Source organism: Thermobia domestica, chromosome 16 (assembly GCF_964235325.1).
Source record: "Thermobia domestica chromosome 16, izTheDome1.hap1.1, whole genome shotgun sequence".
Taxonomy (NCBI): domain Eukaryota; kingdom Metazoa; phylum Arthropoda; class Insecta; order Zygentoma; family Lepismatidae; genus Thermobia; species Thermobia domestica.
Genome location: NC_137469.1, coordinates 133,739,054 through 133,753,565, shown reverse-complemented (window position 1 = coordinate 133,753,565; position 14,512 = coordinate 133,739,054). Strand labels below are relative to the sequence as shown.

General features: G+C 32.2%; 1 protein-coding gene across 1 annotated transcript in view; it reads right to left on the bottom strand.

The window, feature by feature from the left end:
• Positions 1-14,512, bottom strand: part of LOC145673429 (sodium channel protein Nach-like) — a 429,808-nt gene that overhangs the window by 391,645 nt on the left and 23,651 nt on the right. Inside the window, exon 3 of the mRNA XM_081743125.1 lies at positions 3,572-3,705. Within this exon, the coding sequence (XP_081599251.1) occupies positions 3,572-3,705 (134 nt within the window). The remainder of the gene's footprint in view (positions 1-3,571; positions 3,706-14,512) is intronic.

Sequence of the window (14,512 nt, the reverse complement as noted above, 5' to 3'; positions counted from 1 at the left end):
TCCTGCAAAGATGTCGTAAATTCCTGAAGAGTGAAAAGCGCTAGTAGCAGTAATTAGCTCAGTCGGTCCCTATAGTTCCTTAGTGAATTACATAAATCTTACAAATGTTGTATCTCTTACTTTCTCTTCTCTCTACATCATGTCTGGAGATTAATTTTTGGACAAATAAGCTAGAGTGGCAATTTTAAAAAGTAAGATGATCTACGCTATCAGTGACAGATGTTGTGGTGTTCAACTTAACATATAAGGCAATAAATTGAAAAACAGAGACGACAGTGCACTGATGCTTGAAATCTGTGCCTTTAATCTCTATACCTACGTTATTTCCCTAGTCAAAATAAAAACTCTTCAAAATTAATCTCAAATTCTTATGCAACCATCCATTCCTTAGAGTACTGCGCGGTCACATATCCGTCACGGTGATGTAAAGGCACTTTTGGCGACGAGGATACAACGATGTAGTGTCCGTAAATTAGTACATTTATATTGCTAGTGCAATATACTAGCAGTGCAACAAACTGTAAGTGTACTATTGAAGAGGGTGTGTAAGAGGGATGGAAAATACAGGAGAATCGGCTATAACTCCTTCCTACATAGCGTTGCCATATTTTAAGATTAGAAAAGCTGGGGATTCTAAACCTTAAGTACTGATGTGAACTTGTGTATTACAAAGAGTTACCTGGGATCCTTCGGATCATCTTTTTTAGTGATTTCTTTGTTAAATGACGCTTCCAATGTACTTTTCTAACAAAACTAGAGTAAAGCAAATTTAGTTTTGCCCTTTAATATTTTATTAAGTTCAACAAATATGAGTCTCGAATTGTAAAGTAAGTATTATAGTAAGTTATATGGAATTCTAAAGATATCTGTAAGACAAGTTTTCAAAAAAAAAAAAAAAAGCAAGCGATATATGGCAGATATTCTTCATACGGTTTTCTCTCTAAGAAATTCACAATAATTTCTAATTTTTTATCATAAGAAAGGTAAAACATATTTAGGAGTCTTGGTCCATCTTTTATAAAATTTGTAATCATTTTTAAAGATTGCTACTTGAAATCGTACTAACATACAAAATTACCACTTTTTCACAATATATGAAATACACAATAAACATTCTAAAAGAAAAAAATATTAATAATGAATTTAATCTAAACAAAATGCAAAGGATACCGTAATTCAATTTGCAATCATTTCCGAATATAGAAAGACTATGTGAACGTATAGCTCACAGCCTGAGCTCGAGCGCGAGACCAAATTTAACTGAATCGCAATTGAGATTGACACAGAGATGGAGCGGTTTACCTTGAATATAACCAATCTTTATTTACGAAGTCGTGTTAGATTTTTCTCCAATCCAAAAAGCGGGTGTCTTTTGTGATTAAGAGATGATTAAGCGAGGGACGAATATAGGACCTGAAGATCGGGTTGCACTCACTAAAATCGGGTAATATGACAACCGTATTCCCACACCACTAGCCGTCAGTAGAAATAAGCGGGGAATCTAGCTCGAGATGATTGACTACTGGGATCGGACGGCTGTCCTTTGGGTTAAAGGCATGGATTTACAGTAATGAATTTAGCGAAATGATTTTCTAGAAAAGAAAGACTGGGCTTGCAAGGAAATTAGGTGTGTGATAGGAATATCCTCGTTACGACAATTAGTGTTGAGCTGTCCACTCCTCGAAGATCGAGTCTCGTATCCAAAAACTTGGCTCCTTTCACTCTCAAGAGACCTTGTTGTCTGCTGGTCTCGAACTGTTGTAGAAGTTCTCTCTTGTGGATCAGAATCTCATCCACCGGTCAACTCCCTTGAGCGGAAATTTTCGGTCCTATTTAACGATGGACCAAGGGGCTCGCCAACTATTACAAGTGAGCCAAGTAGCGGGCCCTAGATGTCACGGGAGGTGTGGTATGAGATCGTGGGAGGAGTTAGGAAAAGTCTCTCGAACATATAATTTAAATAAAATAAAAAATATAAATTATAAATTATATCGAAATAACAAGATGCTGAATCAGCAAAACACAGAACAGTCGGTCGCTGGTTCTTCAGGGCACTAGTCCATATCTTGCTTGTTTCTTGCGTCGCCATATAAACACACAATAACAATGCATAGGTCTCTGTCCTTTCCCAAAATACACTAAATCTCACAAAACACAAACAGCGCGGATAAAAATGCACGCATCACCTCGCTGTTCGCTGAAAAATGTTATATACAAAATCAATCAATCAATTATAATTCGATCACTAACAGCCTCTAATGTGGGCGCCAGCACCAACACACAGATTCCTTTACACTATGTAGTTTCTATAAATCTACATTTTTATCTACAGTGAATACATCGCAGAAAATTTATTATTTTAAACTAAGAAAAATGTGAATCAGTGCGTGTCAGAAGCTCCCAGAACCATCCTAAAAAATTAATCGCAATTCCATCTTTAAAAGAAGAGACCAAGCCTACCATAAAATAGGAAGTCAAGGAAAATTAAATACTTTAAATACTTGTTCATGGAACCACCAAGGAATCTTCTCCATTTAGAAATAATGTGAGTGACCAGTGAAACTGAGAAACGACAGTAACGAATAAAGCAACGAATTCCAACTGATAGCCTGCGACACCTAATGCGATCCGCTTTCTCAATGCGAATTATTGGGCTAAGTATAAAATGTTTTATTACATTGAAATTGGTTAAATTAAGTGACAATTGTGTTATCCGATTTGTGATAGTGTAGTGAGTTTCAAATGTAGTTAATTAATGTTGGAATACCTAAATTGAATGTATCCTTTCAAAGTAATATTACCACACACATCAATATAGTATAAATCTTTATTTTAAGGCATAACAGAATATAATTTGTTTTTCCTTTCAGCATGATTAAATTAATTCCTACACAGCACAATAATATTCATATTATTGAACTGTATCGGCACTAGAGAGACAATTAGAATCTGTCTTTGACATCGATTTCCCCAAACCTTCTGACCCGAACTCTGTGTTCCGAACCATATTGTCCAGCGGCTATATAGTCAGTCTTGTTAGTATCTCCGAACCAACACTGAGACTAATCTCGGAAGTGGGATGAAACAAGTGATCTTCACTAGGATTGAACCCACAGCAGTTATATTTGGGCTAAGCCTGAACAGGGGCCGACGGAATCGTACCCAGGGCAGTTATACTTAGCCCCCTAACGAACAGTAACGATAAAGGAACCGAACCGTACAGTTATAACGTTGTATCCAAATTAAAAGACCATTTTTTTTACAGGATATCATCAATTGAATCCAAAGTTTATTTATAAAAGAGTCATAAAACCTTTGGTAGAAATGCTTGAAATCGGCCATATACGAAATAGAAGGAAATCTATCTTAAACTACATGAGCATAATCATGATAATTGCTATTCCAAAATCACCAAGACTAACGAGACTCCTCAGTATTGTCTCCTAAGTGATCCATAACTAGCAGATCACTGAAAAATGTATACTGTCTAACAAAGATTACTTCAAACATAAAACTTTCAATACAATAGGAAAACTATTATAGAATCATATTAAAGATGTATCATACTTACTCGTACATTGGTAGTAGATATCTAGCTATTTTTAAGTTAAACGAGTAGCATAATCCCATCTCTGTCATCACCTCCTGGGTTGTGTCGTTAATTTTCACCATTGCAGTACTGCTAGCCTCCAGTTTGTGAAGCAGCTAGAAAGAATATTATCATGAGCTACAGTAGACAAAAAGCACTTTCCCGTTCTTAAATTATATTTTACAGTGAGTTGTTTTTGCGTGGTAGGGAGAAAGAGAAAGATGAGAGGTCGCATGATTATTACGTGGTGATTACGTAATGTGATATATAGGGGAGGAAAGAGCTACTTGAGAAAATAGCAAATGAAATAGGATGTCGTCATATGACGTCAAAGAGTCGATTCTAAGTGAGTCCGTGTAATAGTAGAATATTCTGTTAGCTGTACTGAGAAGATACAATCAAAGATGGCGTCTTTTCTGACTTCATTAGCTAAACTTAACATTACTACGTTGGTATTGGTTACGAAATTGAGTGATTTGAAACTTGATCAACCACACAGAATCATAAACTGTAAAATATTAATTGATGTGGAAAGGAGGCATGTGGAACACTGCAATAAGGGCAGAGAGTGATTTGACCTAGTCGCTATCAAAAAATGGAATCAGATAATGGAGCATTAATTTCATATTTGTTAAGTGGTTATGTTGTTTTACAAAGTTAAATTTATCTGGAAGTAACATGCACCATTCGGAATCCACACAATTGCTGTTGTTACAAGTGTCCAATGAACATATATAAACAAGTTTAAACATAAATTTTCTTCTTCTTTGTGCGTACGCAGATGTTAGTGTGCGTGATGAGTTATTCTGTGCTAAATATTTGCTGTAGTAATATGTCTACTAGTGCGTCTACCCTGGCAACTAAGAAAGATCATTTGTTAAGTGTAGAATATGATTCAATTTCCATGAAAAGCAAGTTAATTTGTGTTCGATTGGACAATGATTGCCAAAGAACTTCTTTTCGGAGTTCAGTTAAATTTGATAGATTGAGAAAAGCTTTTGAATTTGGCACCATTTGTTACTAATTATTTGAATTTGGAACTGGTAATAAGATTTCAGCGATGAGCAGAATTCTCCGTTCTATCGCAAGTGATGCCGAACACAAAAAGAGTGTATCCTTTTGGAAAGTCAGTGCTAGAGATACTGTTGGTATGATTAAAGTAATAGATGCGGAACCATAAAATAAGGTGTTATATGACAAGATATACAAATTGCTTTCAGTTTGGAAGCTGCATATGTAATGATCACTATTTTCTGAAACAACAAATTCTATAGTTGCATTACCACCTAGAAAAGTGATTGGTTTATAACCAAATAACATGATCGTCTACTAAACTTATTACGTTGGCATCGACGGAAAAATTCTAGTTTACTTTCTCCAGATTCATATGACCGATTGCGTAAAGAAGCTGTGATCATATTTAATCAAAGATGAATCTGATTTTCTTCTCTTCTTGTAAGACTTATTTTTCTTTGTTTTGTGTGTACTTTTCCTCTTCCTCTTGTTCTTGTTTCTCCTCCTCTCCTTATTGACCTTCAGTGATGAAAGATTGAAGGTGAAATAATTAGCAGTTCTTCTATTTCTTCGTTCATATGCACATTCTAATATAGGAGTAGTTTGAGTTTATTTCTAGCTTTTTGTTGTAAGATGGACTCCGCTTCTTCCATTTGTTAATTACAGAACTCCGTAACAGGTTCATTATCAATGATTATGTCATTAATAACACTACGTCCAAATATTAATAATTTCTTTCTTATAATTTTAGCAACTTGTTTCATTAAAGAACGGCTGAACGAAATAATTTTGCTAGAAAACTTCCAATACCATGTCACGATTGATAAGATGATACAACATAAACATTTATAATTATATAATGAGCTTGTTTGTGATAATATTATAAATATGGGTTATTGATGTTTGTTTTTGTTGTCCCACTAGGCATAAGTGTAATTTGGTGCACACAGTTTCGAAGGTAAATGGCAAAGAAGAGCCAGTATTGTCTCTTATAGAAATGCAGGAAAAAATAAACGACCAAAATGGTCATTATATTTCAATAGCGTTATTGATTGTTTAATTCTGCCCTGTACTTTATGTATTCTTATGTGCTCAAATTGATGCAAGTTCTCTATAGATACATAATGTGGAGGATTAATAATTTCTACGGCATCACTTCGAAAACTATTATTTATAAGATCCATGTTTATTATACGTAATAATGGTATTATGGCATCTCAAACAATTACAGATTGAAAAATATCATAGTATATATGCACTGAAGATGGAAGTCCTAAACGTACATTTGGAATACGTACGTTTATTTCTTGCAAATCTGCTTTCGATTCAAATCTTAATACCGTACTACCACCAGCTGATAATACAACTAACACATTTTTATCCTTAAAAAGACGCCTCAAGAAACAAACATTATTTTTACTCGTTATGAAATATTATACAGAAAACATTATTTTCACTTAACTTGTCAGTCTATTGTGTGCATTAATAATTTTAATTAAATCGTAGATGTCAGTATAAAAATTATTATAAAATTCAAAGAATATAATAAATTTTCAATATCCACTTTTCACGACATTCCATTTCTCGAAGTTTAGTAGTGTCTGTTGTAGGTTGATATCTGGAAATAATCCATCGTCCTATTACTTGAAGGTGTAACGTAAAAATTACTATCAGTCTTCATATTTTTCTTTAGGGAAGATACGGGTATTGAGGAATGTAAAGAAAACGCATATACTTTCAAGAGAATAAAATTTTCGTGTTATCATTTTATCTGTGTATAAAGTCTTTAGTAGCGTGGCAGATTGTAAATATTCTCTGAAAAACAATCCATCAAATGCTTCTTTATTTAAACCTTCAATTTAATAAATAAGCGAATTTGTGAATATTACCTTTGCATTTTAAAGTTACCCATGTAAAATTTTGCATATATCTACCTTCAAACTTTTGTTTTATTTTATTAATGGGCATTGTGTAAGGAATTTTTAAATCTTCCACAAAGTTTACGTTCTTTATTATTTTATTATCATATTGACTATGCCACACTTTTAGTAGATTTATCTTAGAAACATCTGCAGGTTCCATCTCAACCCAAGAAAGACCAAGGGGGTAATTTTGGCCGCGAGTTCTTTCCTGTGTAGTTTATACGGATTAATATGTATTCAGAATTTTCTGTCTTTTTTGTTAATGTTTGTTTTGATGAAAAGTTGATCTTCGCTTTTTTCAAGTGGAATATACTGCATGTTTTTTGTAAAAAGAAAAATCATGATGCAGATGCGAGCATGGTCTTTCCAGGGTTAATGCTTGAATAATATCATTTGTTGTACTCTTTCACAAGAAGTGGTAACACGTTCAGATAATGATAAGTTTGATATTTTCTAAAGTATTTCCACATTTTCTCTGAGAGTCCTGTCAAAACGTTCAACAACATCTTTCCACTTGCTATTTGTTGTAATTTCATTTACATTTCTTTTTTTTAAATGCTTTTATTAGTGCTTTTATTAGTATCTTATTAGTGAACTCGTTCTCTTATCTGTTCGAAATATGATTAGTTGTCAATCTTTGAAAACAACATTTTAAATGTTTTCATTACATCATTTATACTTTAGATTTTAACAGAAGACCCCAAGTATATCAGCTAAACACATTAATCACTGTAAGAGTGTATGAAGAAATTTAAGATCAATAATATCATTTTCACATTGGTCATCTATATTATTCACAAGATAGACACCTTTCTTAAATTGTACTTACATTGGTTTGTGTACATTGTTTTACTAACAACATTTTTATGAAAGTTACTGGAATTTTCTCTGTGTAACCTTCCATGCTTTTACAGTAGAAAACAAACCAGGATGTGAAGGATATAATAAATTTTGTTTAACTGTATATTCATGGTTTATAAGTTGACAATACCGGACGTTCTGTATTCGTTTCCTTTTTTAAAAGAAAAGGAGACTTTTTTCTTCCTTCTTCTTCTCTTCTTGTGATGAAAATGATTTCGTAGGCTGTACGATAGTGCTGACAATTATGCTTTATTTCGTTGTAAAATATATGTTAAATGTTTTCAATTTCCAATAAACTCTTGCCAAGTGTTAGTGGAGAATATATAATTACAAAATCTTTCCCACATGATGACATCAATGTGTTTTCTTGGTCGAGACATACAGCAAATTAAATCTACGATGTGAGATTTTTTTATATAAACAGTTCCTTTATCATTCCATGTGATGTTATCATTTTGCCTTAATCGGTTTAGCAATTGTTCTGCTCTTTTATGATACACTTGTAGTGTAGAAACTATTATTTCTTCTTGCACCTCATGTTTCTCCGATTTCACAGATCTTTGGATTTTTTCCTTCCTCACTAGATATAGGAGCATCCTCTTGCGTCGTCTTAATATTTTTTCTGCATCTTGGCAAGTGGTACTGTTTCTTTTAAGATCTTACAGCAGTACTCACAAATACTATGGACCATTGAAGAATTTGCTTTTGTCATTATAACCTTGCCATAATCGTAAATTTGCTTTAGTTAGTCAAGAAGGAGATAACCGTGTTTTACTTTTGTATTTAATGTATAGTTGATCTTTCAGTGCCGAGGCTACATGATACGTGAACCTACAGCTTAACGTGGGATCTAAACTACATTACTCCAGTCAAGAATTGAACTCAGGTCTCAAACGCCGAAGGCGCGTACGCCAACCGTTTAACCATGAGGGAGCTTGTTTCACTTTTGGTGGCATAATAATAAAGAATTACTAATAAAATCTCACATTACAAACATGTTTTCTTTTGCTTCTCAATTTACTTCCTGAAGTAACACGAATTCCCTCATTTTAATATACATTTAATTTCTTCGTGAATATGATTTTGATCTGTTAATATTGATCCTAGATATTTGAAACTATCCACTTTGTCGAAAGTAGTATTATTTGATATTTTAATGCACCATCATAATTTACAGTATTACGATCCCGACGAACTTCCATGTATTTAGTTTTCTCTGCATTTACTTCTAGACCGATGTCCCTAGAAACGTTTAATAAGACCTCTGCATTTCTTCCTATTGTATTAGCATCATCTATTATATTTACATCATCATCATCATGCTCCATAAAATGGTGAATACCATTCAGCTCTAGGCCTTGGTTGCTGTTTTTAATTTTCCTTATAGCATACTCCAGAACAAAGTTGAATAATAATGGCGACGCATCTAGTAAATTGTTTTAGTAAATTCTTGACGTAAAAGCTCGATTTAGAAAAAACACTTTTGCATGCATCATATTGTAACTAATGTGTATAGTGCAATAACATCATATCAACAATATCCATACTAAGAACTGTACCAATACCTTCTGGCTAAAAGTATGCTGTCTCTGTTTAATCATTTTTATTTTTTAAGCTGTTAGAATGGAGCAGAATAACATATCGATATTTCGTTTAGCTCTAGTGTGCAAGGTCCTTAGTACGATTCCATAGCTAAAATAATTTGTGTTGAATAACACCATGTCGATATACTTTCCCATAGAGGATCCATTTCCTCCTACGTCCTCTTTCCTTCAGTTCTTTCGTCATCAATTAGTTGCATTACTCAACCATCTTTCTTAATCTGAAGGATGTGGTCATGGGACAATGAATTAAAAAATATTATATTTTTGTTTAAGTTAATAAAATTTCATTTGGTTCAAGTTAAAAGTGTATAAAAGCTGTAATTCTATCTAAATGACTTCGAACATTTTTAGGACTATAGCTTTCTGATAAAAATGTATAACCATCAAATTATATCGTGAGTGCAATTGGTGTATACATGTTTAAGGTAAATAAATATATGATACATTAACCATGAAATAATGGGTTTATTAAAATAATCATCAATATCAATGTAAGGAGTTCTGAAACATCACAACACAAATATCAAATTATATAATTATACTTATTCCCAGTTGAATTATGATATCGGTAAAGTAAAAAATAATCAGCACGTTCTATGTGAATTTAAGTTTATACCACTACTTTGCCAATAAAAGAAATAAAGTGAAAGACATTACGTGTGTATCAAACTGCTGAAATCTAAACAAAATGTCAAATAAATAAAAATATATGATAACACCTTGTTAATGTTGTTGCAAAACAACCCAAGCATAATATATTTAATAATAAAATGCAAAATATTCACTATAGCAAATGGAATGTTCAATAAAAAGTACTACTCATTGTTCGATGAATATTAATGGAGCTTTCCCAAATAGTTATTGTTAATTTATATACATATTATATATCTAATGGTAATTGTAAAATAATTATCTATATTTCCAACAAAATGAATGTTCTCACGTTCTAAGTAAGATATTCCTACGTTTTCCCTGTATTACACAGTAATATGTGTCAATATATAGTTTAACGTGTAAGAAGAAAACTTACTTCTCCGGTAATGCAACAATATAGAGTAGAAATGTAAGAACAAGTTTAGAAATTCTAATCGTGCACAGTAAACTGAATGTACTGAGCTAACATAAACAGCACAATTTATTGAAATCAATTTTCTTTCTACATAAAAAGATCCAGAAACAATATTAAGAGCGGTAATAATCATAAATGCTAAACAAATCGGTTGCCATTATTTTATCAGTTTCATTCAGATGTCACCATATAGTTGAAAAAAACATTTGTTACTATTCCGTTCAGATACGATCAGCAGATGTAACATAAAACTGGCATGTAGAATGTAATAAATGCCAATAGTCTTGTAATAATTGTGTAATTCTTTGTATGTGTTGAAAACCATGAACCAATCCTACATTGTGTTGATACTTTTGATTAAAATACATTTATCAGAACATTCATAAATGATTTAAAATATTCGTCCATTCACAAAAATTGCAGGGCGGAATTTCAAACCTTCAATTAATATTGTAAATATCATAATATATAATATAACTAATTCGTCATGTATTTGATCGATACTGAAAATAGTCTATAGTTTCGTCTGTAATCATTCTGAAATAAAATGCTTGATGTTCCTATTAAAATATCAATTGTAGTTCAAATATCACACAAAAGATACATAAAGAGTCTTCACAAGTTACAATGTATTTTCTCATTCAGCGTATTCTCCTGATATATATCTCCCCATCATGAGCTCAAGTCTCATCGCTATAGTTTTGCCGTTTAGTTGCAGATAATTCTTATCATTCCTGAAATTACCTGTATTTCAAAACCTCTGTCCTATAAGGATACAGTGTTCTTCACTAGAAGGAAAATTAGTCTGTATTCCTAGAAGACTATCCTTAATGTTAGGTTTGTTCGATATTAATGTACGCTTACATCTATAATATAAAATTCTCAGTGTATTTGTTCATCATCATCACTTCGTGAACCAAACCAATACTTATTCGATACGTAAGCAACAAATATATAATTTCAATTTACCCACATTTATACAATTATATTTGTTATCATTTTTTTAGCAAGATAAAGTGATTATTACACTATCGACTTGATAATGGAAAATGTAGATATAAACAATAACATTAATGAAATATAAAGTTATGTAAAACGAAACAAAATAGCGCAAATCCATAGTACCTGGTATTCATTTAATAATAATTCGTGAAATTAATTAGTTTTCAGTATGAAAGCAAAACGTCTTAGTCTGTCAGTCATGATTTTAATAATTTTAACACAAACTATTAGCTCTTAATGGGAATGTTGTCCCGTATTTAATGTCTGTATATCTTGCTAGCATGTAGCCATTTTTAAAAGGCATCTGCGGTTTGAGAAACAAATATTTTTTGAAGTAAAACAATTCAGTCTGACATTCATGCATTTAATAGTTCAAATAAGTTAATAGTTGTCACTAACTACATTGCCTCCTATATAACAAAAATAGATGTCCCTACTGCCGTAATCAAAATGCAAATCCATAAATGTAAATTATATATCTTATTATAAAAGCAAAACATACCCGTCTGTCAGTTATATCTTTAATAGTTCAGCAGTTGTGCTGCCTCCTATCTTTCAAGAATAAGTGGCCGTAGTATAGTTTTCAAGTCATAATCCATTGTTGTGTAAACCATCTAATACATATTATGAAAGCAAGCACATAGTGCTCTGAAAATCGTGTTCTTTAGCAGCTTAAACAGAATGATAGTTGTCAGTAGTTGCGCTGCCGGCTACCTATCGAAATAAATGGTAATGACTCTTCAACTGGCAATTCGTGAAATTGTAAATGAATTGTGTCTTATTGTAAAACCAAACCTATCAATCTGTCAGTTATGTGCGTCATATTTCAAAATATGATACTAGCTACCCCTAACGGCGCTCACTCATATCTATCCTGAATAAATGGCAATATTATGTCAATCACCTATCAACCTGTGATATTGTGAACCATGTAGTTCTTATTATGAAAGCAAAACGTAGCAATATATTCCTTAAGATCCTGATAATTCATAAACACAGCAATACTTACTGTTAGCTGTAATGCCCAGTATCTACCGCTAATATATTACTCTATCACGTATTTTCTTTATTGTCGACTCGCAAGTTTAGAAACGCTCTCCGAATACCTCAAGGTGAGGGTCATAAGAGTTAATAGTTGACGTTGTTAGTTGAGTTGTTTCCAACCAAACAAATCTAAATTATATTAATAAGTACGTCCTTTGTAAATGCTCAAAAGACTCACTATCACCAAGTATTTATAAAATAAATTAATTCTATCTGATATTTCAATTCAAATAAATTATACTTTCATAGATAACTCTTAACATGTTTTCTTCAATCTAATGAAATAGAAGTCACTAGTGCACAAGTCGCTAGTGCATGCTCTTGAAACTTGCCAATCAACTATTTCTTAAAGAGAAAAGTAATGTTTTCAAACCAGTCAGTTACAAATTCGGTCTGAAACACGGATTCCTAATAATTCATAGTTAAAGTAACAGTTATCAATACTTCTTACTTAATATTGTACTATATTTGAAATACAAATATATTCTAATCGTTCCGTAAAAAAAAATCTAATTTATCCTAGAATGTATGCAACATATGTTAGAAATAAAGTAGTAAATCAATGATGGTGTGATAATAAAATACTAGTCAATATAATAAGCAAATATTAATCATACTTAAATTCAAATATAATTCTCTGTCTTCAAGCTGATTTCAACTATATTTGCCTCCTCTGTTAAAGTATTTCTAATAAAGTCAAACGGAATATAGTAAAGTAAATTCTGTAGTTGTTCCTGATATTCTTATGCTAATATAATGCAATAAGTCTTTTCAAGATTGAATAGTGCGTTTATAATTTAACAAGTTTAATCAACGTCCATAGATAAACTACATAACATCAAGCCAAGTTCTATCTTGCAAGCTGAAATTCTGAAATCTTCCATTAATTAATTTTCCTACAAACCAAATAACCATATACTTACTATCTCAACAATAGGCTAACAAACATTTCTCCATCATACAGCAATAGCCATGCCTATAACCACTTATTCTGAATCTGTACACAAAATATCCTCCTAAAACGTCTACTTTAGCAAAATACAAACGTGCTAATCAATCAACTCTTCATATATTGGTTCTAGGGAATGACCTTCTACCACATAAATATAATACAAGATACGTCAAATAATGAAATTGTAGTATTATCGTGCATTGTATACTTAAATAGGCCCTACATCTATACGAGACAGTAAAAGCATTGTATATATAGGCCTACCTCTTGACGATGTGTGGATCTCTGATTCCCAACTTCAATTAAAATCTAGGTTTTATAGTTTTGCATAAACGTTACATTCTTACCTTAGACATAATCTTATTCTCAAATAGTTTCCTCAAAAATGTTTTACATCAACGCAAATAATGCATACGGTGATTTTCGAGACAAAACACAACTTTACCTATCAATCTTTTGTCAAAGTGGTTTAAATGTTTATAAAACAACTCAAATAAAAGCTTACGTAATAAAGCATTGTTATGCACGATAAGAAATGAGCAATCGGCTACTGCGTTCAGTTGTTAACATAAAGGTTGGTGATTCGAGCGCATCTGGGGCAAAAGTTTAAATTATCCTCACTATATTAATTCGAAAGTGTAATGATGTAGTCATCATCAATAAGCTCAAACTAAAAACATTCTATAAACCTCTTCAGCTATGATCTTCTCCTAGATCAATAGTCTTAGTACTGAAATCATTTTTAACTCTAACCCCTCTCGCTATATTTATTTCCACAGCACCATCTATCACATAACGTAGATAAGTTTTTCAGCCCTGCAATTATCAGCAATTTCTCATTGGATTTCTTTCAAACAAGAGATTATCGTCTATTCTTAGTTATAGAGGGCATGCTAGCTAATTGGTAGAGCGATTACTTCTGTTTCGATTCCCTATCAAATAAGTTTGTGGTGGACAACAAGTTCGTTCGTTGGTTTTTGTGATACTCCGTTTTCTCCCACATTCTTATTCCACCGTTTTTTTAAAATTTAAAACAGTCTGAAAAACATAATCAAGGAACGTTAAACATTTAAATATTTTATTAAGTGTTCAGTCGTAACCTCTCGTGGGATTCCTCGTTCAATTCCTGGTGAGAGTACGGGATAAGACGAATATTTCTGTAATCATACGTTTTATTCAGTATGTGCCTATTAATGATTATCCTGTAAAACATTTATTCAGTTCATATGTAGTAACAAGTTTTAACTACTCACAAACATATAAAGTTTCCCGCTATAAATAAAAGAACTCTGATTTCAAAGTATAATCCATATCACGGTTGGCTGTCCAAACCAATAAACTGAATATCATGCAAGCAAATCATTTTTCAAAGTAATGGAAGTTCTAGTAAAATTAGTGATGTGTTCCTATATCTTTTCACACACCCTACAAGGCATGTACATGGTAAATACAAAG